Source organism: Puntigrus tetrazona, chromosome 15 (assembly GCF_018831695.1).
Source record: "Puntigrus tetrazona isolate hp1 chromosome 15, ASM1883169v1, whole genome shotgun sequence".
Lineage (NCBI taxonomy): Eukaryota > Metazoa > Chordata > Actinopteri > Cypriniformes > Cyprinidae > Puntigrus > Puntigrus tetrazona.
The window spans coordinates 19,295,078-19,321,538 of NC_056713.1; the positions used below are offsets into that span (position 1 = coordinate 19,295,078).

The following is a 26,461-nucleotide window of genomic DNA, read 5'->3' on the forward strand; positions in this document are numbered from 1 at the left end:
TCTATCAGTTCTCATGGTAAGTTGAACACTAAATTGAAATATATTACCTTTTGCTAAAAGAATAGGAAGGACATGTGATTGACAGTACCTGTAAATGGGATCCATGAAGAAAGGTGTAGGTCTTGCATGTTGAAGGGACGGGTCGGCCTTGGGTGGCTCCGGTTCCACCCTATCCTCTCCAAAGACTGGGTTCTTTTTTAACTCCTCCCCTCTAACACTCTTTCCTCGACTTCGTCCACCGAGACTCAGGTCCAGTGGTTGATCCTGGTTTGTTGATTGTACATGTGAGGCTTCTGGTTTCAAAGGGGCACAAGTAGCGGCAAGCCGTTCTTCCTTCCGTTTGGTGGTGAGGTCAAAAGGTGATTCAGCGTTTCTGCCTTGAAGTTTTTTACCCTCAACCGGAGGGCTTTCTGGCTCCCCTTTGTGGCCTGGAGGTCTAAGTTGCTCCCTTTCTGGGAAGGGATAGACTGATGGAGAGAAGGCTGGAAAGAACGACAGAGGGAACATGGAAGGGTACGGCAATGCCCCAACTTTTTTATCTTGCAAGCCTGCAAGTCCAGTAGAACCAAAGTATTTCTCAGCAATGGAGGCAATTGCCTTGATGGAGTCATTAACGGCACCGGAAACAGCTGTTTGCTCGTCTAAAGATGGCGGGAGGAGCCCTGGCACAGGGAAGTCTTTCCCGTTATTAGTGTTGCTACTACTACTAGAGTTGACAAGAGTCGGGCTTTGAGCATCGTTGAACCCGCTGGACTTCCTTTTCGGGCCTTTCCCGTTCTCCCGTACTCGCACCCGTTCCCGGTCGCTTTCGGCTTCGCTGTCCAACTCAGAACCGGAAGTGCTTTCTAGCTCACTCCCGCTCGGAGTGCTGACGTCGTCCAGATCGCTACTCTCCGACTGGTCGCTCATCTTCCCGCCATGTCTTGGTTTGGAAACAGATCCTTCCCTTTGATGCTCCATGCTCTCGTTCTCCCCATTGAATGAATCCTTGCGTAAACTCTTTAAGAGCTCGTGTGACCCAGAGATAGGTGAAGACAGCAGGGGACTCTTTCGTAGTTCACCGCTCGGAGGGCCGTTAATGGGTGACGTAGATGGAATTAGAGGGGGCCGGTGGTAAAGTCCTGATGGGAAAAGTCCTGGAAAACTGAATGGGAATGCCGGAGGGGCTGCTGGGAATGTCAGCCCACCATGGTGCCGGTTCGTCCCGAAATAGTCTGCTAAACCAGGACTCCCATGGCTCATTCCAGCCAGTGTGGATTTGTCCAGGCCAGGGGTGCCAGGGAGGGTCATGCCCTGGGCAAACAACCCTCCCGCGGCAGCAGCAAAATGGTTTTTACCCTCGCAGAAGCGCCGATGCTTGTTTAGGGATGACGTGGTGCTAAACATCTGGCCGCAGTCTTTGCACTTGATCTGAGTGCGACAGTCCGCGTGCATGCGCTTGTGGCGGCACAGATTGGAGAACTGCGTGTAAGATTTGTGGCAGACCTCACCTAGAGACAGTGAGACATGGACATACGGCGTAAAAGGATGGTCAGTTTAGCCATGCCACGCATTCATACATTCACAAAACAAACAAAAATGCAGGATAAGCAAGGATGGCAGACAAAAGAATGTAATGTCAAACGCAGGTGCACACACACACACACACACACAGAGACAAGGACATCACAATGGCTCTATTTTAAGCGTGAGAAGGAAACAGAGTTGAATGAATCCTCTCCCGCAGGTCCGTTCCCATGGACCAAGCGACGTCTCTGTCTATCATACACACACACACAGACATCTCACATCATTACACACTGCTCAGTCGTCAAACAACATTCTTAAAACTCATGATGAATCCTAAACTCTTGCTGTCAGTGTCACTGCACACACACTCAGTCCTCACAGCAGTGTATACAGTTAAATCCCTAACGCACACTCTGAAAGTGATAAAAGCACCCTATACATCAGTGGTCTAACACCTCTAGTGTGAAACTGAGCCTTTTAACCACTCGCATTTCTCATCATAATCGCATATCCTATTGCAAATGTGACGTTTTTAAAATTCATGGAATCTAGCGGGTGGTTTTGCTAATCCCTGTCAGATCGCATGAAGTGTGAGGTGTGGAATTAGAGGATGTTCTGCCATGATGTGTGTTTATAGAGACAGTCACTCAAACAGACTAATCAAGAGATGGGATGTAAATATTATTTCAGGATAAAAGGACTTAAAGAAAGGACAGACAGGAATGATAATTCCGTCACTGTTACTTACACTCATGTTGTTACAACCCTAAATTACTTCTTTCTTCTGTGTAACACAATTAAGATATTGTAAAGAAGTCTTTTTTGTCAGTGGGGTTTAAATCAAAACTGGACCACACGTGACTTTTATTGTACGGGAACTGTATATTTTACTTTTGCTTTTAAAACGCTTTGAGTTTTGGAACATTTTTGGTGAACTATCACGTTACGAGTTTGTTGTGGGTTTGTCTGTTCATCATACTCGTTGGATATCAGGCATTCAGGAAGCACAGCAGACATACGCACACACACTGCTTATATAATTGTGAACAACTGGACGCACTCGGATGAACAGGTGTGAAATTTGGGGCGTGTGTGAGGGAGGATCTGTGGGCACTTCAGAGTGCTGTGTTTTGTCAGGTCTTAATAAACCGTAAAGAAATATTATAAACACATTCCGCAGTGCTGAACAGCCAGTAGTAAAATGAATGTGTATGAGTGTTTGTGTAAAAGGGAGATTTTCTCTTTAAGTTTAGAATAATTAACACTATTTTGTCAATGTTTGTTTTAGTAACAAGTCCAGAATGAAGTATATGAGTACATACATGCAAACAAAGACACGAGTGAGTGGCTCTGTTTCAAAACCTAGTGAGCTACCTCACTGTATACTGCCTTCTAAGTGCTAATCCTAACTGAGATAAAACCTCATAAGCAACTAATTTGGAACAATGAAACTGAATACAATTTGTTGAAATTATATGTTATTAGTACTGAACTGAAATGTATGTTAATTAGTGCTGTCAAATCATTAATGGTGATTAATTCAAAATAAAAAAAATTGTTTACATAATTTATCTTAACATACAGTATATATATTTTGAAAATATTTATTTTGGGATTTATATTCATTTATAAATATTTGTATTTATTTATATTCTTATAATTAATATCTACAAAAAATGTTCTATGTGTGTATATATATATATACACACACACATATAAATATACAAAAATGTTTATTTCAAATGAGATTAATGCAGTAGCGTTAACAAATGATAAAAACGGGGGCTCAGTAAGACTCACTTGGTTCACAGAGCGTATATATATATATATATTTGCCCCTGCATGCATCAAAGTGCATGTGTGTGGTGTAGTTTGGTGTGTGTGTGTGTGTGTGTGTGTTGTTGCGAGGTCATTAAGTGCTGTTAGCTGTGCTTGTTCAAATGCTGATTGCTGTAAATGGCTGTGTGTTAGTCTCTGTACGAGTCGGCCTGCATGTGGTAGTGATTTTCCTGGAATGGCCAGAGTTAGCAAGCTAGTTACTGTCTGATATGTGGTGGCGGTGGGGGGAACGTCTACACGAGCTGTGTGGGATCAGCACTTCGAGGGTCATTGCATTAAGTTCAATCGTGCAAAGTTCAGAGGGCGCAGTACGATTTTAGACGTTTAAATCATTATGAGGGGCAAGTGAGCTCTTTATGCAGGATGAGATTAAGAATTAAGGTCATTGGCGTATGAGGTCGGAGGTCAGAGGTCGTGCATTGAAATTGAGAGAGCTGAGGTACTAACATGCATTGTAAGGAAATGTAGGGTAAAGTGAGCACTCCAAAAGACTGATAGGATTATAAGATCATTGTTATGTTGGTATGTACTGTACAATATTGTCAGTAACATTTACTCTATTGCTCTAATTTGATTTGATGGAAATCATCACGCACCACAGCACAGATGAAGTGCACACATAGACAGAGACAGCCCACTTACAAACACAAACATGCACAGTCAATAAATACAGCATGTCAAACATAACAGCCTGCAAAAAAGGTAGTTTTAGGTTACAGCAAATAAACAAAGAAAAACATTTTTAAAAAATAAAGTATTAATATAATAATGAAATATAAAAAATAATATTAGCATTTATTAGATGCAAATAATAATAATAAACAATTACTAATATTAATAATACTTATAATAATTAATATATAATATCATTTTAAATATACTTTTTAAATGTTAAAGACAACATGAAATCAAATATAACCCTATTTTATTTCTTAACATTTTCCTGTTTTTAGTGTACATGTGTATGATTTAAAAAAAATAAATAAAAACAAAAAAAATATTTTCAATCGAATAAATTCCATGTCAGTACAAAAGTACTTTTTCTACCTGAATTTACAGTTTTTCTGTGAAACGTGTCACATTTATAGAAGTCAAAAGGGTTGCAAATGCTGTTTCATGTTGACTTTAAAAAGTGCAAGATAGGGATTATAGACCGATTTGAAATGAACATAAGTGCTGGATAACCCAGGCCAGCTGGAGAGCTCCACCAGTCTTTCAAAAACAGATTTGAAAAAAACTCAGATCTACTCACGCTTATTTATTTGGTGGATCCAAATCAAGTAACAGCGCATTAAAAGTATACTTGTGTTTAAACATCAGTTAAGGCAAACAATGTCGAACCGAAAATGTTAATTTTGGCAGGATTTTCAAAAGGATGCTGGGGCTCTCCAGCTCTGCGGTGTGGTGATCAGAGTAGAAAGCATGCAGACTTACATATGAAGGGTCTGAGTGACTTACATATGAAGGGCTTGACGGAAGAGTGGATGTGTTTGTGTTGTTTAAGGCCCGAGGAGGTGGCGAACGTCTTGCCGCAGTCAGGGCACGCGTGAGCTCTTGCCCCCACGTGCTGAGAGCGAATGTGCCTCTGCAAGTTACTGGGGTCTGTGAACACCTGCTGGGTAAAGAGAGGGAGATATATGGACAAAGTTTACATACACAGCCAAGAGATAGCAGGAATCATATTGGAGTGGATCTCAAGCGGTTCTGATTGGACAACAATGTGGCAATCCAAAGAACCAGAACTGATAATTGTACAAAAGTAAGCAAAAAGTTTATTGTGAACAAACACTGACAACTATATGCTTATGAGTTTGCTCTAACTGGACATTAAAAAAACCTTTATAGTCAACAACAAAAAATGCTTTTCAATTTTAGAATAAGGCTAAGTATCGTGCCACCCTGACTATAAATGATTATATACCTAGTTGCTTTTTATTAATTGCGTTTAAAACACTACTGTTTGAGTTAAAACACCTGTTTTGCACGCTTTTTTAATGTCTGGACTCTACCTTTGAGCAGTTTTCACATTCATAATGCTTGCCGCTGTCGTGTGACATCTGGTGGCGAATCAGGTTTGACTTCCAGTTGAAGGCCTTCGGACACTGATCACATTTATATTCCCTCTCATCGGTGTGAGATAGAGAGTGAGTGTCCAGACTGTGACAAACAGAATTATCAGATTTGAGTGTGCTTTGGTTTGAGCATGAATAAAACAACATAAATTAAAGCAGCAGGTTTAAAAATAAAATAAAATGAAACAAAGCAGTGTTTTAAAATAAAATAAAACAAATAAAAAACAGTAGTGTTTTAAAATAAAATAAAATAAAATAGCAGTGTTTTAAAATAAAATAAAACAAATAAAAAACAGTAGTGTTTTAAAATAAAATAAAATAAAATAAAATAGCAGTGTTTTAAAATAAAATAAAAATAAATAATAAAAAACTAATTCAAATAAATAAAATCGCAATGGTCTAACCTTTGGGCATCAGGAAAGACCTGCTCACACTCCTTACACTCCTGTGGGGAGCGGGGTAAGTTCATGGGGTGAGTGTGTAAGTGCAGCGGGTCAAGATCAGGATCGTCTGCGGTGCTGGGCAGACCCTGCTTAGACAGCTTGAAGCCGGAGGACGGCGGGGTACCGCATGCATGCTTCTGATGGTCCAACAGCTCTGAACCAGACTCAAAGTTCAGGTCACAGTCCTCACAGCGGTACTGACGCTCCTCTGCAGGACAACAGAATGAGCGAGTTAGCGAGTGAGCGAGTTTGTGTGCGTTTAAGTGCGTACGAGTGCAAACTCACCGTGTATGTCTGGAGCCATGGTCTCACATGAAAAATCCTCAGCCTTCATGAACAGTAAGAGTTCCTCACCTGGCTGGACCTCTCGGACCACACGGTAAAAGATCTAGAGAGAGAGAGAGATGTTTAACATGGGGCAGAATACTGGTACTATATATATATATATATATATATATATATATATATATATATATATATATATATATATATATATATTTTCTTAGTTAATATTAATGAGTTAAGTTATTTGATTCAAATAATATACCTTATTATAAACTGATATGATACAAATAATCAGACTTGATAAACTTTACTAAAAAAATCTGATTTTATTGTCAGTTCAGTGTCAACTACTTTTTATTTTATTTTACAGAGCTGCGGGATTTTCCAAATGGTGAAACACTGTATTTTCAGGAGCATTTGAAAAAAAAAATCAACTGACAATACATTTAATGGAAAAACAATGATGGGAACCTGAGCTTTAGCGTGTGTTTGAAAGAGACGGCGTTAAAGAATCCGAATAGAGACCTATCTGTTTGACACACACAGACTTCCTGCGTGAACACAATAGGTAGTGGGAGAAACAGTTGTGTTATTTGGATGGTGTTATTTTTGGCAAGCCTTGAAGGCATTAGACGGCTCACTTCCTGTTCAGTCTGGTGGTGACATTTGAGCATTCTTATTAGAGATGTCACACAATCAGACAGACGCGCTCAAAAACTCTTGATAATATGATAAAGGCAACAGAGAGGTGGAGACCCCTTGGAAACGTGTATGTGTGTGTGTGTGTGTGTACAAGACCCAGCAGGCCGCGGGGGACACAGAGGGACCGAGTCCTGCTCTATTGTTTAACAGGAGAATACAGGGAACTAGCAGGACCCTCAAGACAACATGAGAACGGAGTCTCTCTCACACACTTTCACGACCCGTCTACCCCTTCTGGTGCCTTCCTGCAGATCTCTGATATCTTGCACTTGTAATGTCACAGGCATCCCTCTTTCTGTGAGTGTGTGTGTTTTTATCGCACACACTCGTGCACAAAGACATGGAGCAAAAGGCCACAATAATATTGTGAGTACGAAACAAAGGCAGAGCTGTTCAAACGCGGTGTGAGGGGCCGTGGGGTGAATGATATGGACACACACACTCATACAACTTGTTGGCCAGGGACGCAGCAGGCCGGCCAAGCTCAGAGATCAGGGGAGTTTACTGGGCATCACTCCTGGCAACCCATCCCGGGCTGTACGCTGGTCTTTAGTGCCAAGGGTGAGTGCCAACCTGCGAGTCTTTTCAGATGCCACAGAAGTGTGTGTGTTTCAATGCATGCACACGCTCACACACACTGTTCTGAGGATGAATGGGTTTGGAGAGGACTTCTGAGTGGTAACCACAACAGAGCGTTATATATCAGGACGAGTAAAACAATGTGACTACAGCTAGACAATACTGACCACAGAAGTTTGCTAGATCTGAAAAATTCACTCTGGATGTTTAAAAAAGCAAAATAAAATGATCTAAATGTGTCTAAATTTATCTACAGTGTAAAGGAATATAAAAATGCATACTAAAACTAATTTACTAAAACTAACTACTATCTAAATAAATCAATGAACGTTCCCTAAGGTATAAATAAATAAATAAGTGTCCTAAAATAAAATAAAATAAAATGATAAGATGCAATAGAATACTATACTACACTCACTCACTCAATGTTCCCAAAGGTAAAATAAAATGAAGTAAATGCATATAAATACATATACAGAAATATGAAAATAATAAAATATGATAAACAAATAAAACAAATAATACAATTAAAAGTAAATATACAAAAAGCTAATAAATACATAAACTGCACACACAACTCAGAAGTTTCTAAAAGAAATGAATAGCAATAAAAACAAATAAATATAGAATCATTTTATGGTACGTCTTCACTGGATACACAAACGTGTGAGTGTGTCTGGGTTAGGATGTCTGGCAGGTTCAGGTTAACTGGTAAGTGAAGGTTGTAAACTTGCAAACTTTCAGTGATTATAATAACAGGTCAACAGAGTCTACATTAAACACACAGGCCTCTACCATGCCTAGACCTCACTGTACATGGAGAATAAATACTATAAACACTAATATGACCGATTTTGACCCATACTGAACCAAATCCTTAAACATTTATTACCAGGGCTTATCATTCCAAGACTTTAAGATACGCAGGCACTTGCACTTGACTTTGAGGGCCCCGAGAAGTGCACTGGATAATCGTTACCTTGACTTCAGCGATTACTGAAGCAAACAGTGCAACACTTTCCTCTCCAAGTAAGAGAGGTCATTTCATATACGAGCACCGCGCACACACACACACACACACACACACACACAGCTCGGCTCTATTGTGTAAGTGTCTATGAGAAACGGATGTTAGTCGACTGATGTCCTGATAAACAGGGCCATTAGATCCTTCGTTCAGCACTGCAGGAATGAAAAACACTCTCACACCGACCAACGCCTCTGAAATCCCCCTTTCCCCTTCCCCAGGTCCAGAGAAAAGGTGACGAATGATAAGCTGGAATAATCGGACAATCAGCGCTCCTTGTGTCCAAGTCGATCAATATCTGTCCAGCCATGGATTTTCTTCCTGTTAATTGTTCTAGGTAACACTTTAACTAAGAATATTTCAAGTGTTAAATGACAGTGTCGTGCTAATTTTCTGCTTTTCCGTTGTAAATCATTTAAGCATTAAACAGCAATACACAGCAGCAAAATCTGGTACATTTTTTCTAGATAACATCTTGAAGAATAAGTGCAAAAAGAGCTGGATCGGAAAAAAGAAGAGACACATTCCTGCACCTCCACGCATCCTAAATCTATTCTTTATGAAAACCGATAACGGTCAGTCTTTTGTATCGCTCTCTCCAGGTTTTGTCGCTTATAAGGAGGTACAGCGTGATTATAAAAACATGTGGGATGCCGGAAGCCATAAAGCCTAAGCCCAACTCTTTGTTATGACAAGGTGTCATAGTTTAACAATTATGGCCCATATCATAACGCTGTGTCTGAACAGGTTCTCTTCCTCTCTTTCTCTTCTGGTTTGTCTTTATGTAAACCTTTAGAAAAGTAAAATATTTAGAAAATCTAGACCTCCCAGCCATCACGCTGTCCTGCTTTCTTATCGTTCGCATACTGGTCAAACATCAAAAACGCACTTTAGATCGAGAAACGTTCTGATTCGATCCTTCCAGCGGATCTCGCTTTGCAAAGTTGATTATGGAAAATACAATCGGCCTGTTTAACATGTGAATGGATCCTCGGCATACGTCATTTCACTTGAAAAGGCTGACTGGTGCTTTGAGAGTTCTTTGTTATCTGAAGACAGGCAAATGGTGAGTTAATTTCATAATCGCAGAATGTCTCGCTGCGTGATTTGGATGCTCAGAAGGGTGTGATATCTCAAAAATAATCCCGATGGCATAAACCGATGGCACGATTATTGTTTTGTTAGATTTAGCTAGCTGTGCTGTGTAGCGGTTTAAGAAAGCAAAACAAAACTTCTACTCAACCGAATCCAACCCAGCTTAAATCCACTTGTCTCTAGTCCAGCTCAATGCAGTCAGGATTAAATCCAGTCCATCCATACTAATCTCAGTTTACTCCAGACTGCTCTTATTTGCCTTAACTAATCTTAATTTAATCAGATTTAACTCACTTCGGTTCATCTTAATTTATTTCAGTCCAATTTGAGTTTAATCTCTTTTAACTGAATCCAGCTCAATTTGACTTAACTTTATTTAACTCCAGCGCAACTCAATTTAATCTCGGACCAACTCAACTCGGTTTTCAATATAACTCAATCTAGTCAAACTTGGTTCGGTGCCAGTTTATCTTAATCCAATTGCACCGCTCAGTTTCTTTTCAAATGTGGACATAAAACTTTAAGTCAGCTTTTAAACGCACAAAAATCACAAACTAACCTCGCAGAATTGGTTTAACTTTTTAAGAACGAAAAGAAAAAAGTTAACAGTAAAATTTAGTGGCGTGTAAAATACTGCGAATAAAAGCTGTGAATTTATGGAAGTGACTTATTCTAGTCTTCTCTTTCTCTTAGACTCTCTTTCTAACTGTAACTTCTAACTTCTCCTTCTCCCCATAAGCATTCAGGAATTTGTCGTCCCTCATATCCGAGTGCAAAGATACAAAATGTGTGATTATCATCATGCTTGACTGAGAGAGTGCGTGTGGGTGTGTGTGTGATCCTGGCCTGTGGTCCTTCACGCTGCAGCCAAGACACAAAAGACCAAAACACAAAAACACAGTGACACACACATCGGACGAGAATGCAGAAGGAATCCGCTATTAAAGATAGCAGAAACACCTTTAAACACTTCGTTATGTCGGCCATGCAGGTGCTCTGAGTGCGTGTGTGTGTTCTCCACGTACCTGCTCATGTATCTGGCAGGCTGTGAGGTTGTGTTGTTGAGTGGATGGAGAGATCTGGACGTGCCTTAGCCAGCTCCTGCTATCACACGCGCTCCCATCCAAACCTGTCTGCTCGCTCTGAGAGAGAAAGACAAGAGAGAGAGATCAGTCTTTGATCTTGAACTTTTACAGATTACTGTGCAGTGACTACAATCTCATGCCACCCACTGAGGCTTAGAAAACTGCGATACAGATAAGTCTAACTTATCCACACACACACACACACATACTTTCTCTAGGAAACTGGCACACACACTCAGACAACATCTTCTTCACACACTTCACTTCTCTCCCTCTCTCACGGCTTCTTCAGCTTTGCTTTTTAGTAATTGAGCGAATGCCACAAACAAAACAACATTCTTAACTTCATCTTAAACATCCTCCAGTGGCTCAGCTCATGTTATACATATCAGTGCTACAGTGGTTTTTATTTGGTGAAGTATTGTTCGGTGAAACAGGCCCAAAGAATTAAATACAATATATACATTTTAATACCCAGTTTCTAGCTTTTCAGCAAATATCCATTGCAAACAATTGAAAGGTTTTACGACACAAATGTAAACGTAAAAAAAGGAAATGCTTTAAAAGCTTCTAAGCTGCAGCTTTGCATGCAAACCAAACGATTTAGCAAAGACAAAAAAAAAAAATTAACAAAGACATCCTGCCCAGTAACGGTCTTCATATTACTGCATTTTCTGCCAAAACTCGCGAAACAAAAATAACGTGGTTTATCTTTCACAGAGCTGCCAAACTACCGTTACAGCCCGTGCAAACTTTCTCTCTGGCTCTTTCCGTGATGCGAAACAAATACGAACACATTATTAATGACAAAAACGGGACAGCTCGATTGAAGCGTAAACTAAACATTTCTTTTATATTTATGCATTGAGTTGTATGTAGTTTGAAACCAATCCACCGCGCACTAACTCACCCCCTCCTCTCGCCATCTCTCTCTTTTTAAAAAGAAATATTAAAACTAATAATCGGTATTAAAATAAACAGATAAAAAGTGTCGTAAATAAACAGGATATGTAGCAAAAGAAAGTGTATTAGTTACAACGGTCTAGAAAGATATTGTTAAAACAATGCGTGTTTGTATAAAAAGAAAAAAATGTTTTTATTACTACAAACTAAACTCGTAAAACTAGACACATTTGTCAGCTGTAATAACTCTCGGTTTTATTTACTACTGTCTTGTGAACCCATCTGCTACTTTCGCTGAACAAAATTCGTTTCATTTGGAAAATTATACGTACAGCTGTTCAAAACGAAAACAAAATGCGAAATAGCGCTCGGAAAATAAGTTTCGACGGAAAAGCAAATAAATGGCAGGAAAAACATGCTACAGAAGTACAAAATCTATATAAAAATAAAATAAAATAAAATAAAAAAGCTAGAGATGTTAGCGACACGCAACGCTTTTAAGCGTTACGCTTCAGAGCAAAGAACCAAAGCCCTTCGTTTCGATACAATTAAACAAGTTCAAAGGTGAAGGATGAATGGACTTTTATTTGACCATTAATTCGCGGCTTGTCAGAGAGAAACGCTGATATAAGGACATAAACCGCCTACCTTAAGAACTCCGCGGAAATCTCACTGGGAAGAATGAATCAATGAAACGGCACCAAAAAACTCACGACAGCCCCGAACGAAGCTCGTGCGAGAACGCTGTTTCGCGGCATGTATCCCGTGTCTCTCGCTGAAGGGAAAAAAAAGAGATCGCTGTCTCTCTCCTCCCGTTTCGCTCTTATCAAGCGGACGACACGCTAAATTTCCCCGCGGACAAAAAAACTTTGTCCAACTTCAGCCCGTAGCTCCGCGGTTCGCGCGGCTGAAAAAGTCCCCAGGTGTCTGTCTGCGAGACTGGCGGTTTTATTCACCGTCCCTCTTCCCGGCGTCGGACCGCGAGCGGGGGACAAAAGTGTGAAAAAGAAGCAGAAGGACGGCGAGGATCGTCCGCATTCACTGATCCGAACGTGCGGGAGTGTCTCTGTCTGTCCCGTTCCAGTGGATCCTCTCTTGTCCCACGCGAGGGAGATGCGCTGAGGAGGAGGAGGAGGAGGAGGATGATGAGGAGGAGGAGGGGGGGACCTGTCTCGCGTGTCCACCGGTCGGAAGTTGCGCGAGGCTCCCCCGCGCTCGCGGAGAGGCGAGGTCAGCGCGAGGTCGGGACGGGGCTGCTCGCGGATAGACCCGAGTTTCCCCGCTTTGATGAAGCCATCCAGCAATCACGAAATCAGCGGCGTTTTCCCTCCTCGCTCGCGAGAACGAGGGAGGCTCGCGCAAGCGAAAGCGCGCCGAGGTGCGACTCCGCTAGATTGTTTTCTTTAAGGCTAAACGACGCGCAATTAACATCGCGACTAATTTAAGAACTAACATTTACGTTTAGTTTTAGTGGCTAAACACCAATAGGGCTACGTTAACTTTTCAAATAATACTTTTCCCCTCACTCGCAAAACACCTGCTCCTACTAGCCCAAGACTGAACACGACACCCAAAATAAATCCTCTCTCAACCCTTTACACACACACAAATCAAAATGCATTATTTTACGGAACATTTTTCAAACTTCAAACTTTTTCAGGAGAACACATTTAACATCCCTATAAGATAAAAAGCTTTTTTTTTCTTCTGTATCTGCAATACCGACATTAGGTTATTTATGATTCGCGTATTGTTTAGCATTACACGACCGATTTCTTACATTTAGCGAACTATTTAAAATAAAGATTCTCTCGAACGCTTTAGCAGTTAACACTCTTTTTTTAGTTCCTAAGGAACTTTGGAACTTAAACGATCTCACGTCGCTTTAGTCCCTTATTTTTTAAGGAGGCTTTTGGAGTCCAGCGCATGAAAGAAGCGCAATCCATTGACGGGGGCTCTAATGACTCTGATGAAGATGAATATGTCTCCCCGGCCTATCTTTGACATTGAACTCAAGGTCTAGATAATGTCCATTGTTTAATGAAATCGCAGGGCAGAAGCGGAGGAAGGACAGGAAAAATCATGTGTAAATACGGCGGCCCTCGCCAAAGATTCCCATACACCCGCGCTCCTTGAGAACCGCAAAGAGACCCCGGTCCGCCGCGCATCGATTTCCTGCCATTCCTCGACTTGTCCATTGTTGGAAGCCTTTTTAATTTAGCCATAAATTGGGAAAGCTCAAGCTATGAGCTGTTCTATTTTCTCCCTGTCAGGATGAGGGATTTGGTTTATGATGCATTGTGTATTAAATACAAGTAATCTGGGAAAGTGATTGCCTGGCCTCGCCGGGGTCTGATGGAGGCTGGTGATAGAGGCTCCTCAGCTGAATTGTTCTGAAAAGGAGGAAGCGATAGCAGATAAACAAAAGGGCCGGTGGTATCTGTACCAAGCCAGGGGTAACACGGGGTAACAAAGAGAGAGAGAGAGAGAGCACACGGGGCAGGGGCAACTCCTGGAGCGTCACCTCGCCCCTCTCCGGTAGATGGCGTAGTGAGCCGGCTTTGAAAACGGGAGGAAAACTTTCCGCAGGAATGAAGTTGCATTTTTTTTTGTGCATCGGTGACACGTTGTTTAATGTCATATGTGTAGAGGAAAAACCTGCAGGCAGTATTTGAATGGGCACAAATGTTTAATTCGATAGATTCGAGGAGTCTAGAGACTGTATTATTTAGAGAACTGCCCGCCTCTCGCTCGCGCGCTCTCTCTCGCGCGCGCTCTCTCTCTCTCTCTCGCGCTCTCTCTCTCTCTCTCTCTGGAGGGAAGCGCATCAGTCAAGCGCGGAGCTGTGGAGCTACCGAGACCGGGAGTCATTTCTTTTCACGGCTGCGAAATTGCTGCACACAACGCCGTACACATTAAGGCGTCAAATTGCTAGATGGAACATGAAAGATTCAGTTGTATTGCCTCCAAATAGAAAATCGCCCGAACGACCTACAATGCAACTCGACGCTTAACCATGATTGAATTCAATAAAACTGAATTTAATCCGACCCTATAATGAATTTATTAAATGGAAGCGCTATCGTTTAGATAGTAGATTTTTTTTTGTTTGGGTGTTTGTTTAAACTGCATGTTACAGCTGAATGCACATGGATCAATGACAGATTGCTACAGATATCAGAGATGATTCTTGAGAGAAACCCTTTTTAAACAATCGAGTTGGAAGCACGTGCCGCGTTTGCAATCGTGTAGTCTTTGAATGAAAATGTGGTGGAGTAACAAGTAAAAAATTCTGAAACAGGCCTACAGTGTTATCAAAAAGATTAGGCTGCTTTCAAAAAGTTTGTAAACTTTTTTGTTCAAATATTACGAAGCCTATTACTCTTTTAGGTCATGGTTAGCTTATCTTTTCTCAAATTCTTAATCTGAACAAAACTTTCACGTTTCGTTAAAATGATACAGCAATGTGTTACCACATAAAAATGACTTAACGTACTTGACAGAGGCTGAGGGTGTAAGGAGGTCTTTTCTGTTTTATGGGTTTCTTGTCACATGACAAAAAATGGCTTCCTGCGCTTTTGATACGCCACATTAATACGCCTTGTTTTATTTTATTGGCATTTTTAAGTATTAAAAACATTTCAAAACAGAATTGCTTTGGCCTAAAATGATTATTTTAAAACAAACAATAAATGCTTATACCAAGACATTTTTTTTGTTTTCTTTCAAAAGATTTGATTTTTAAATGATTTTTTTAGGGTACAACATTAGGCTGCAACGTTAATATTAAAATCACATTTAATGCGGAAGTTCATTAAATAAAAGTTTCATTTTTTAACGTGTTTTTAATTAATCTGATCGTTCAGGAAAACGCCACTCACTTCATTGACCCATAACTGCAAAACGTGATCGAATCATTTTTTTTTTCGCAGGATTTTAAATGTCTGGCCTTTCATAAACCCTTTGAACAGCGCGACAAATTAAAAACGACTTATTTTTATTCGTGGTTTCAAAATACTCTTGGCCACTCTTGTTTGGCTTGTTTGTTTGTTTTTGGAGCGCTTTAAAGCGACACCTCGCGTTTAGCTTCGCTACGTAAACCTGTACGCTAAAGTTCGGACGCAGCCGTGCGCGTTCGCGTCCCTCTTCGAGACGCAGTAGTTTGGCAGGCAGGCAGGCGGCGGCTCGGATTTGTTTATTTGCAGTGAACCAGCGCTGGACCGCGCGCGTTAAGCCGATAGCCGAAGTTGTACGGAGGGGAATCCCAGATGGGCGAGAAACTGACGCCGGGAAGGAGCTGCTCCCCGCGGTCTCCCTCGGCCCTGGAGTCGCGCTCTAATGGAAACACTGTGTACGAGATGCATTCCAGCACATCCTAACGGGAAAGGGGGGGGAGAGAAAAGGAAAATATCGCAGCCAAATCCACATGAAATAGTTCAACCATTCATCGAGATAGACCTCCCATTGACAGGAGCGAAAAGCTGCATTAAGCTTGCACCGCGCTTCCCTGCAGACGCTGGGCTCCACAACCAGCTATTAATTTAAAGTGCGGGGCCACTCAATCAATGGGCTCAACCAAAACTCATTTAAAACTGCTCCAACCGACCAATTTAGAGCCCGGGGCTGAGACTCCTTACCACTTAGTCATCTTTTGTTTGCCTCTAATAGCTTGAAAATCTAATGAAAACAGCTGTAATGTTCTTAAACGTGGCTATATAACTTTACATTTCAAACAGACAGGTACAAGAACAGCGTGGTCGTCAACAAAATTAGCGAAGGGATATAAATACTGCAATTCATTTGGACAATTTCTTGCACCTAGACAATGACGCGCACATTTTCGGGTTTTGAATTTAAAGCCCTGTTGGTATTTTTTGCGAGGTTTAAAGTACAAAGATTTAGGTGATGGAACTGTCAGGACATTGTAAAAAGTTGAATTAAAAAATGAAATAGACTGAGACAATAAGAAAATAGACAACAATGACTGAGATTATTTTTGTTTGTTCTTAGTTCTTAAGTAGTTCTTAAAGACTTTTTAAGGAGTTTACCACCAAAATAAAATGCGAAGCATCCATTGCATTCAAGAATCCATGCTGAACATCTTGTGACAAGAAAAACATAACACAGAGAAAAGCCCTTTGACTGTGTGTCAAAGTCATTTTAGGTTTTACATCACTTCTACAAAAGGCACGTTATATTCATGTCAAATACAGCAAACTTGATATTTCCGAGACTAAAACCGAAAACTTATCTTCACATTCGCATGTATTTGGGTTGCAAACAAGCAATTTAGCAATTAGCATTTGTTAGTATTTATTTTAGTACATGACGGCTATATCATTTGAATATAAATCAATAAAAAGAAATTTCACTTGAAGCAGTAAAAATCGTTTTTCAAATGTGAAGCCAACATATTGTTTCTTCTTTATTCAGCATTTTTCTTTTGCAACAAAACCAAAATAATGACGTGCCAAAAACGAACAAATAACATCAAAACTCGACAAGATGATTTATTAAGCGTGGCACGTCTGTCAGTGCAGTTCTGCATGTTTTGACATTTAAAAAAATATTGCATGTGCGCGGCACAAAACTGCCACTCTCCTCCATCCGTATCCCTAAATAAAACACTCTTGAGGGGCTTTGAGAGCTCTCTTTCCTAACACCAACCAATTACCATTAAAAGAGAAGGGAGGAAATGAAAGTGGAAAAATGTAAATAAAAAATTTCCTCGGATCTGGAAGTAGGCCCGTAGCGCGCGTGTTAATCTCCACCTCAGTAATTTGGTTCTCCGAGAGAGGTACCGTATCCCCGCTGCTGCGCCCTGCGTGCCATAAATCACAGCTTTATGTGGACGGGGTCAGCGCGCCCCCCTCCTCCGAGGTGCCCTGGCTTAGTCCGTCGCGCCTGCGCCGTGTTTACCCTCTCACCCGGTCCCTGGCTCGCTCCTAATTATTTAAGATTATTTTCATTCGGCAGGGTCACAGAGAAAGAGAGAGAGAGAGAGAGAGTATTTTCTTCCGTCTATTTCAGGAGTGCGTTGTGTTGAATTAGTACCCCATCATCTTGGCCCCGTCTGTGCAGTCTCACCCGTCGCGTCCCCTGCGGGCCCTGGGGCCCGAATGCATGACGAGGGGCCTATGTTTCATCTCCAAGCACACACACACACATCCAAGTGAAAACAAAACTGGCCGAGCTCCCAAAACTTCCACGTACGCGCTGAATAATTTAGTCTTTATATCTGAAGAACAGCCGGGTGGAGCGAACAGCTACCGCAGATTGATTGTTTAAATGCAATATGCGCCACTTTATTGCAACATCACACATCTTCAATTCATCATTAAGGGCCGAAAAAGTTGCTGCGGTCTTCTCAGGAGGATCAGTTAGTACAAGCATAATTTACGTTTTGGATGTGAAACGCGTTTCGTGTAAGTGGCAGGACCCGTTGCGCCAGACGGTCGGGTGCGAAACAGATAGATTGTGTTCTCTGGCTAACATGAAGTTAATTGCTTTGACAGCGGGAATGACAAGACGTGACTCGGGCGCAATAACACAGGCCGGCCTAAAACAGAACCAGTAGTCTGCAGCACAATGCGCTATTCAAACCGTGAGACTTATAGGGGCCACGGGGGGATGCGTTTTTTTTTTCTCCTCAAAAACATAGGTGGGAAGTGCTGGACTTGTATTCACACCGCTGATTTTCGAGGTTGAGAAGTCTCTCCTGAAGTGTGGCCTCAGGCACCGCACGGCACACAGCCGACCGTTGGAATGTGCCACCTCGGGGGGACGGGGGAAAGGAGGGGTTTATGATAGGGGCTGCGGTAATCACAGATACTTCCCTTTCGTTTCCACACACACACACACACACGTCCCAAACTGTATGCTGGCCATGGGGTGCGATAAAGTTGGCAGCTGTGTCAGAGGTAACGTTTTTAAAACATAAATTAGGTGAGGAGGGAGAGGCGTACCTAAAACGCAACAGGACATGCTGGAAATATCAACTTCATTTACCACAGTAACTCACACACACACACACACATATAGACATCCTGGTGTTTTGGAGGGTAATTAGATAACACTATAAAGCCTGTTGTGTCATATTTAATATGCCAATTTCAGAAATTCCTGTTGTCTACAATCTACTACATGCCTTCTGCTGATTGATAAATTATATACTTTTTGGCAAGTAAAATGTCTTTTAGGATAATGTACAGACACACATTTTCTTCTGTTTTAAAATCTGTTAAAATGTAAGTAGGAAATATGAAACTGGTATTTGGGTATGTGGCATTTGAGGGATCTTTATTTCTACATCTCCTAATCTTCATTGTATTGCATTAAATTCATGCATTTTATGAGCTTTGATCCTAAAACTAAGCATTTAAATGTCATACAGACAGTCAGATTATTGGAGATATAGGTCTGGTTAGACAGACAGGTCTTAGATTAAACCAGGATTAGGCCGTAATTAATTAGGACATTTAAGTCATTTTTATAAACGTGAATTAGAAGTAAACATTACTGGTGTCTCTCCTTGAGACTAAACAAAGACTCAATGCAAGTTTCTTTCGGTTGGAACAGCTCAGATTTATATTTTAGTCTGGGACTAGGCTTAAGCCTCATCTGTGAAACTGCAGGGTAGAGTGACAATTGATAATTATATGCACTTTTTGTAAATAGCCTGCTATTTTATTATAAAAAAACGTCATTGGTTTACATTACAAGCTAATTCATATATAAATATCAGCGCCAAATCAAATATTTTTGCTTATTTGGTTCCTGAGCTGTTTTTTCTTCCTTGCGTAGACTATGCATATGACCTCCATATTCACAAAAGCCTGATTAAAGCATCAACAAAGACACATGCAAACGGTTGTCTAAAGGTCCAACAAACTAATCCATTATTGTCACATGTCAGACTTTAAGAGTTAAAATCTTGTGCACATCATCTTTAAAAGACTATTTTAACGCTAAAGACCGTACCACCTCAGATCCGAGCCGGGGGTGTTGAACATTCATTACGTTTATTGAGCTGTCTGAGAGCCTTTGATGTGTGATGCACTTGAGAGCTAACAGCAAGCTCTCCCGTACGCCGTGTCCAATTTAAAGCCTCATATTTAATATTTGAGAGATAGGCCTATCCGGTGTGCTTACCGGTGGAGGAACAGCCACGCGCACACACTCACCTTTAGCGTAATGGGAAATTAGATACCACAAAAAAGGCTCATTACATCCACAGGCCGTCGCTCGGTGTCTTAAACCGAGCGGGAAATTAAATTCCTGTGGCCATTAAAACAGTCAGGTCTACGTTTTAATAATCACGCATGTAAGAGGCACTTAGCGCGCGACGCAATCTTTTCAACGCCACCCTTTAAACAGCAAAAAAAAAACCCTTTAAGGCTACAAACGCAGGTGTTTTGGTAGGGGCGACCGGCACACATGTGCTAGCAGGCACGCGGCAGCAATTTTCATTTTGGCCTGCCACCATAATGCGTTCGCACCTTTTTAATTGTGAGCAAAAAACACGAGTGCCGAAAGATCGGCAAATAAAAGCGCCGTTCAGAAATGGGATACCGATATTTCATAAAGGCGAGTGGGATTATGTGCAGATAATGTAAATCACAGCCTCTTAATGTAACGTTACGTTCTTTGACTTCCCCTCACTATAGCTGTAGCGCTGTGTAGGCCTTAGCGAAAAAAAAAAGAGACTAATTTCCTCTCTAGTCCTGTGATCTTTTTTCTCCGATTGGATTCCTATAGGCTTAATCGCATGGGCGACTTTTACTGAGGACTTCTCCGAAGGCTATGTTTGAGTTTATCTAAGGATCTTTTAAAAGGAAATGGACACCCTTTGGTTTAATTGCTAGCAGAACTAACCGAACGCAACATTTCAAAGAGGATAAAAAAGACAACTCGGCCTAATTAACTTGTCGCAACGAGATTTGGTTACTCCTATTTAGAGCTTCGCTGGTTTTTCAGTAGCTTCAAAGGGGAGCAAAGTTAGAGTTGGTTTATATTTAACCAGCAAGACGCTGAAGTGTGCGACGCGAACGGCCACATGTGTTTGTGTTTATGTGTTTGTTTGTATATTAAACGTATGCAGAAAGCCAAAAAAAGTCTTTCGGGAGATTCCATTCTTATGTTTTAGTGTTTGCGTGTGTGTGCGGACCGGGAGCTGATTGACTTGTCAGACATGGACGTCAATAGTTCAGGTTTATTCAATTCCAGCCCAATCATGAAGGTGTCACATGCTTTTGGGCGGCGTGCGGGCACCGGGCAGGCTTGGCCTGATAAATCTGCTTTTATGAGGGCCAGTTATAGCTTTTATGGCTGAATGTTGGAGAGACTGATTCAGTGATCAATCATGTGTGTGTGTGAGCGAATAAGACAACGGTGAGCGACACACACACACACACACACACACACACACTCAGGTACAGGTGGATCGATGCTTATTGTGAGTTTGGGGTGATGGAACACTACTGGGATATGACTAGATCATCTCTCTCTCCCTCTTTATTTCGCTCCTTCGTCGCTCGTCATCTCTCCATCCCTCCAATATTTCACTCTTCCATCTTTTCCCTTGGCATAACTCTTCATCCATCTTTCAGCGCGTTCTTAGCATTACTCACCACGGCAAAGCTCTTTCTTTACATCCCTCTCTCTCTCTCTCTCAGTGATGAAGTCCTAATGCAAGAAGCCTCAGCGAACTTTATATAAACACGCTCTTCTTATATAAACTAACACTGATACATTTCTCTCCCTCTCTGTTGTGGACGGACAACATCTGTAGAGCTCTGAAATATCGATTAGCACAGAAACAGGCACACACTTACTCACGCACTGACCACACCAAAGACGGTAGTTTCCCTGAAGTTGTTGGACCGAGTTTGAAACAAAGGCCAAAGGGAGAGAGGGGCCCTGCAGACGGAGAGACAGGAAACGGCTACTGATTACATACACATTCTCTTCTCATTAACACACACACATTTATACACGCTCACCTCCCTTTAGATCCTACCTTCAAAGCAGTGCACTCATACAGGTTTAAGGAAAGATCCTACGAGACCGCTTGAACATCTTACCCAACCATCACAGCTAATTTGTAATAATTATAGGGATGTTAATAATATATTAAACGTTTATGATTTAATTGAATGATTTCGTTTTTTTAACCATGTTCCTTGAAATTTTATTTAGCTATTTGTATTAATATTTAATTAATTACCTGTATTAATATTAATATAATACATAATTATTATATAATAATATGTAATATACTAATATGTAATATGTAATATACTAATAATAAGTAAATAATTTAAGATGTATATTAATCTTAAGTTGACTAAGCTGACTAAAGGCTGCATTTATTTTTATAAAAATACAGTAAAAAATCAGAAATGTTATCTTTTTTTATGAAAAATAACTATTTTAGTTAATATAATTTAAAATGTAATTCATTCCTGTGATGGCAAAGTTGAATGTTAGCAGATATTTTCTTTTAGAAAATATTCTAATATACTGGATTTAATGCTCAAGAAACGTTTCTTATTACATCACTTTTAATATTTTTTTAGAAACTATAAAACTTTTTTCAGGATTCTGTGAGGAATAAAAAATCTATTTATATGAAATAGAAATCTTCATTAGAAACGAAGTTACTTTTATCACTTTAAAAAAATTTACAAATATTCTAAAAATGTATATATATTCGGTGAATAAAAGTAGGCTATAGGTTTCTTTAAAAAGTCTTTTAAAACAGTATATAGTGCATATATAATATTTTTTTTATTACCGAAATGCGCCCTTCTACAGTGAGCTTTTCAATGTTTATTAGAACAAAATCACCATCCAATAAACAAACACCAAAAGCCAAACTGCACATGCCTCCAAAAATATCTCACAAAAATCCATAAATATCTTGGTGTTAAGCTTCCCTTCAACCACAAAGCCTGAATCTGTCAAAACAGAACTCAGCTCAGTCATACACAGACTCCTTCTTTCTATCTCTCTATCAGTGAATAATCCTCTCCCTCCATCTGTTTATAAAGAGTGAGAGTTGCTCATTATGAAGAGTGTACACAGAGCGTCGGCTCACACTAAATATCTGTTTGTTTGACAAGAGAGCTGTCATCTCTCTTTTAACTTTCCCGCTCTTTCCTCCACTCTATCTTCTTCTTTTTCACTTTCTTGAGTTCTCGTTTTTCCTTTAATCTCTCCAAAGTATTGTGGCTCTAATTCGTAAGCTTCGTAGTTTCTTGTTACATTTTATTTTCTTTCCTCACTTTCTTTCTTGTCTTCCTTCTTTCCATACTTGTTGTTAATTCTTCTTATACCTTCCTTCATTCTTTCCATCCTCACTTTCTTTCTTCCTTCTGTTTTAATTCTTTGTCTTGGTTCTTCCTTCCTTTCTTTTTTCTACTCTTTACATTCTTCATCATATTTCACTTTCACCTTCTTGTCTACCCTTCATGCATTCTTTTCTTAGCCATTCTTTCCCTCTTTATTGTTTTCATTTTCTTTTATCCTTCCCTTGTTACCTTGCATACTCCCTTTCTTTTTTCTTCCTCCCTCACTTCCCTGCTTCAGGGAAGTTCATTCTTCCTTCCTTTTTTGTTTACTCCTTCCTGTCTTACTTCTTTCCATACTGTATTTCCTTTTTCTTTTTTCCTTGCTTCCGTTTTCTTTGTCCCTCACTTCCCATCTTCAAGGAAGTTTCCTTACATACTTCTTACAAACTTAATTCGCAATCTACTTCTTTCTCTTCTTCTTTCCTCTTCCTCGTTCCTTTCCTCTTTCCACTCATCTTCCATTATTTCATGCCTCATTTTTCTTTCTCTCATTCTTCCCTATTTCCTTCTACACCTCCACGCTTCTAATATTACAGTCTTCTTTCCTTCCTCGCTTCTTTTCGCCCTTCCTTCGTTCTTTGCTTCCTTAATTTCCCTCCCTTCCCCTCCTTCTCCGTTCTTTCGGTTCTAATTTGGATGTAGGGCTCATGTTTATGATGTCATCATAAAGAGGAGTCAGAGGTTTATAAAGCCGTGTGTGTTTGGCTGAGCAGCTGTGAGGTGTGTGAGGGTTGGCTCATGTTTATGATGTACTTATGTCTGCTGGTCGCAGGTTTATGATGTATTCTGCAGCTGCACAGAGCTTTAAAGTTTACTGCAGGCTTTAAGACCAGGTGTTATGTGCGTGGTCAAAAGGGATTCATGGTGGAAAAATATTGTGTTTGGTTTGTGTCTGTATGAAATACGAATGTGCGTCAGCATATGTGTGTGTGTGAATGTATATGTCGATTTAACGATAGAACTGGGTTTCTCTAACAGCAAAGCTAAACGGGGTATGACAAGAGAGAATGTTTATTCATAGCAGGACAACGAAGGTTTAATTGGTAATATGTTTAACAGTAAACACTTAAAGACGGTATTAAATGGCATTCTCAACACATATAACTTCCCATTTTTTATTTTAAAGACAATAAAACTACAAAGTACAAAACGTTTTGGGGCTGCTACAATTTGTTGTATTTTTTAATGCATTTATTGGATCAAAAAACACAGTAAAAACGGTGAAATATTATTAGCATTTATTATCATTTAAAATAATAGTGTTTATTTAAAACTGAATTTTTTGTAAGATCATAAATGTTTTATCAATTTAATTTAGTACCATGGTGACTTGATTTGCATAGCTACCTATAATAATTTTTTTCCCTCAAAAATGATAAAATTGAATCATCGAAATCACGCACAGTAAGCCCATGTTTATTTTCTGGTGACTTTAGGTTATCCACTCTCATTTTCAAAACAAAAGTATTATTGCTCTTATAACACTCTTACATTCTTTTTCACTTTCATTCAACCCCGCTTTGCATTTTCAGGTCAGGGTTAGCACACAAGAACATTCCCTGCACCTGAACGTACACTCACATATAAATACATGCTTACATGCATAATGAGGAAAATGCGGTGGAATATTGTATGTCATTACATGCACGAGAAGCCTGAGGCTGTCTGTGACACTGTGATGTGTGTGTCCAGCGCTTTTAGAGTGTAATCTAAGCGCTGATCAAATGCATGAGTGTGTGTGTGTGTGTGTAAGAGCTCTTAATAGAACCCTGTCGCAGGCCTGCCAGAGTGAGAAACAAGCAGGGTAATGGATGACTGGAACCTCAGCTCCCAGAATTCCCTCTGGTGACCCTCGCCGGCCAGCCATGCCGCCTACGGCAACTCCACATAAAAAGGGAAGCGGAGAGGAAGGGAGAGAAAACCAGAGCGAAAGAGCAGGGAAAAAAAGAGAGAAAATGTGGAATTGATGGGAATGAAAGAGAGAAAAAGAACGAGAGAGATATGTTGACAGTAAAATGGCCAAAAGGCCTCAGCGCGTGACAAAAAAACATGATGTACATTCACGAGAAGAGAGGAATGATATAAAGGAAGACAACGAGAGACAAAAGAGGAAAACAGGGAGATACTTTTGGGGCATGTATGTGTTTATGTGTGCGTCTGTGATTGATGACGCTGTGTGTTACTAAGAGGGGACCCATCACATGTGATCACATAAACACTTATTCAGTGTTTGTGGAGCTTGACGAGTCTGCACACAGCTCTGTGTGTGTGTGTGATTGATGAGAGAGTGTGTCGGTAAATGATCTTTGAGCCTGATGTGGCTGAACGCTGCTTTGTGTCGTCACAGATATCACGAGAGCGAAAACACACACCATTAATCAAGCTTAATTAACTTGCACAAAACCCTTTCAGTAATCCTGGGCACATGCAGGTCAGTTTTAAAAGTGAGTACCTTTCTAAATGCCATAATGCATGCGAGAGTTTAATATTTTTTTATGCAGTGATATGCTATAACTAAAGAGACACATCCTAAAACCAAACAGAAATGAAAATGAATACATGCACATTAATTTGCATGCCTGTTATTATCCACTCTGATGATAACACTTTCATTCAGTGTGTTCGAGTCACAATTTGCCTACCAAATGTCCCCACAAGGATCATAAAACCTAAAAAATTAACTACTTTGCCAGGACCAGCAAACATTAAATAAACATACTAAATCACAAAAACCAAAAAATATTTATACAAGGGACAAATTCAAGTGAAGGAGATCAAAAATACCATAAGCTCAGTATGAAAACAACAGAAGTCAAATGAAAGTCTCCGGTCTTATGTGCCTCTGTCTAAGTCTCCGACCCCGTCTCGCTCTTTCTCGATCTTTTTTATATCTCTGTGGATGAGTTGATATCATAATAACGATGAGCCACGGAGAAAAATGGAATTTGCATCTGGGGAGAGTGATCAGTAAATGATGCATGTAAGTCCACATAATGAACTCAAATCCCTCAAACAGACCTCTTAAAGAGATTACCATCCCCTACAAACACACATCTATCACTGTTCACTCAGGGTTGTCAGGCACTCTTTTCTTTGATAGGAGAGCAGCTGTTTTACAGAGAATAGAGTGTGAGAAAAAGCTCATTGGTGCATACTGAAGTCACCATATTGCAGAGTTTAGGTTATGTTGTTAGTCAGGGTTAGTCACCATACTGTCATAACTTTTTAATCTCTCTGACTGTTCTTACTACTGTACCTTTAAGACTTCTAAATGTCTCTATTTTTGATACTTTTATCACCAAAAAGCCTGTTAACTTTTAAACAAAATTAGAAACATAAATTAAAATATTTTTATGTTTACTTAGGCCTATTATTTTTATTTAGTATTTATATACATTTTATATATATATATATATATATATATATATATATATATATATATATATATATATATATATTAATTTTTTTACTAATTATATTTATAATATTTAATTAAATCAGTTACATTTCCTATATAGGTCTGACACTCATGGGTCTATTCCAACACATCTGTTATCAGGAAAACAGAGAG

General features: G+C 40.1%; 1 protein-coding gene across 15 annotated transcripts in view; it reads right to left on the minus strand.

The window, feature by feature from the left end:
* The window catches only part of mecom (MDS1 and EVI1 complex locus), a 138,168-nt gene that overhangs the window by 13,746 nt on the left and 97,961 nt on the right, over window positions 1-26,461 (minus strand). For 5 of the 15 annotated variants that reach the window (XM_043259366.1, XM_043259363.1, XM_043259358.1 and 2 more), the window contains exons 3-8: window positions 10,577-10,693; window positions 6,149-6,251; window positions 5,825-6,071; window positions 5,358-5,505; window positions 4,783-4,963; window positions 89-1,490 (exon numbers count right to left, since the gene is read on the minus strand). In XM_043259366.1, coding sequence (XP_043115301.1) covers window positions 89-1,490; window positions 4,783-4,963; window positions 5,358-5,505; window positions 5,825-6,071; window positions 6,149-6,251; window positions 10,577-10,693 — 2,198 coding nt within the window. Of the gene's footprint in view, window positions 1-88; window positions 1,491-4,782; window positions 4,964-5,357; window positions 5,506-5,824; window positions 6,072-6,148; window positions 6,252-10,576; window positions 10,694-12,187; window positions 13,137-26,461 lie in introns of those variants that run through there. The other 10 variants (XM_043259370.1, XM_043259372.1, XM_043259364.1 and 7 more) reach the window with 4 other exon arrangements.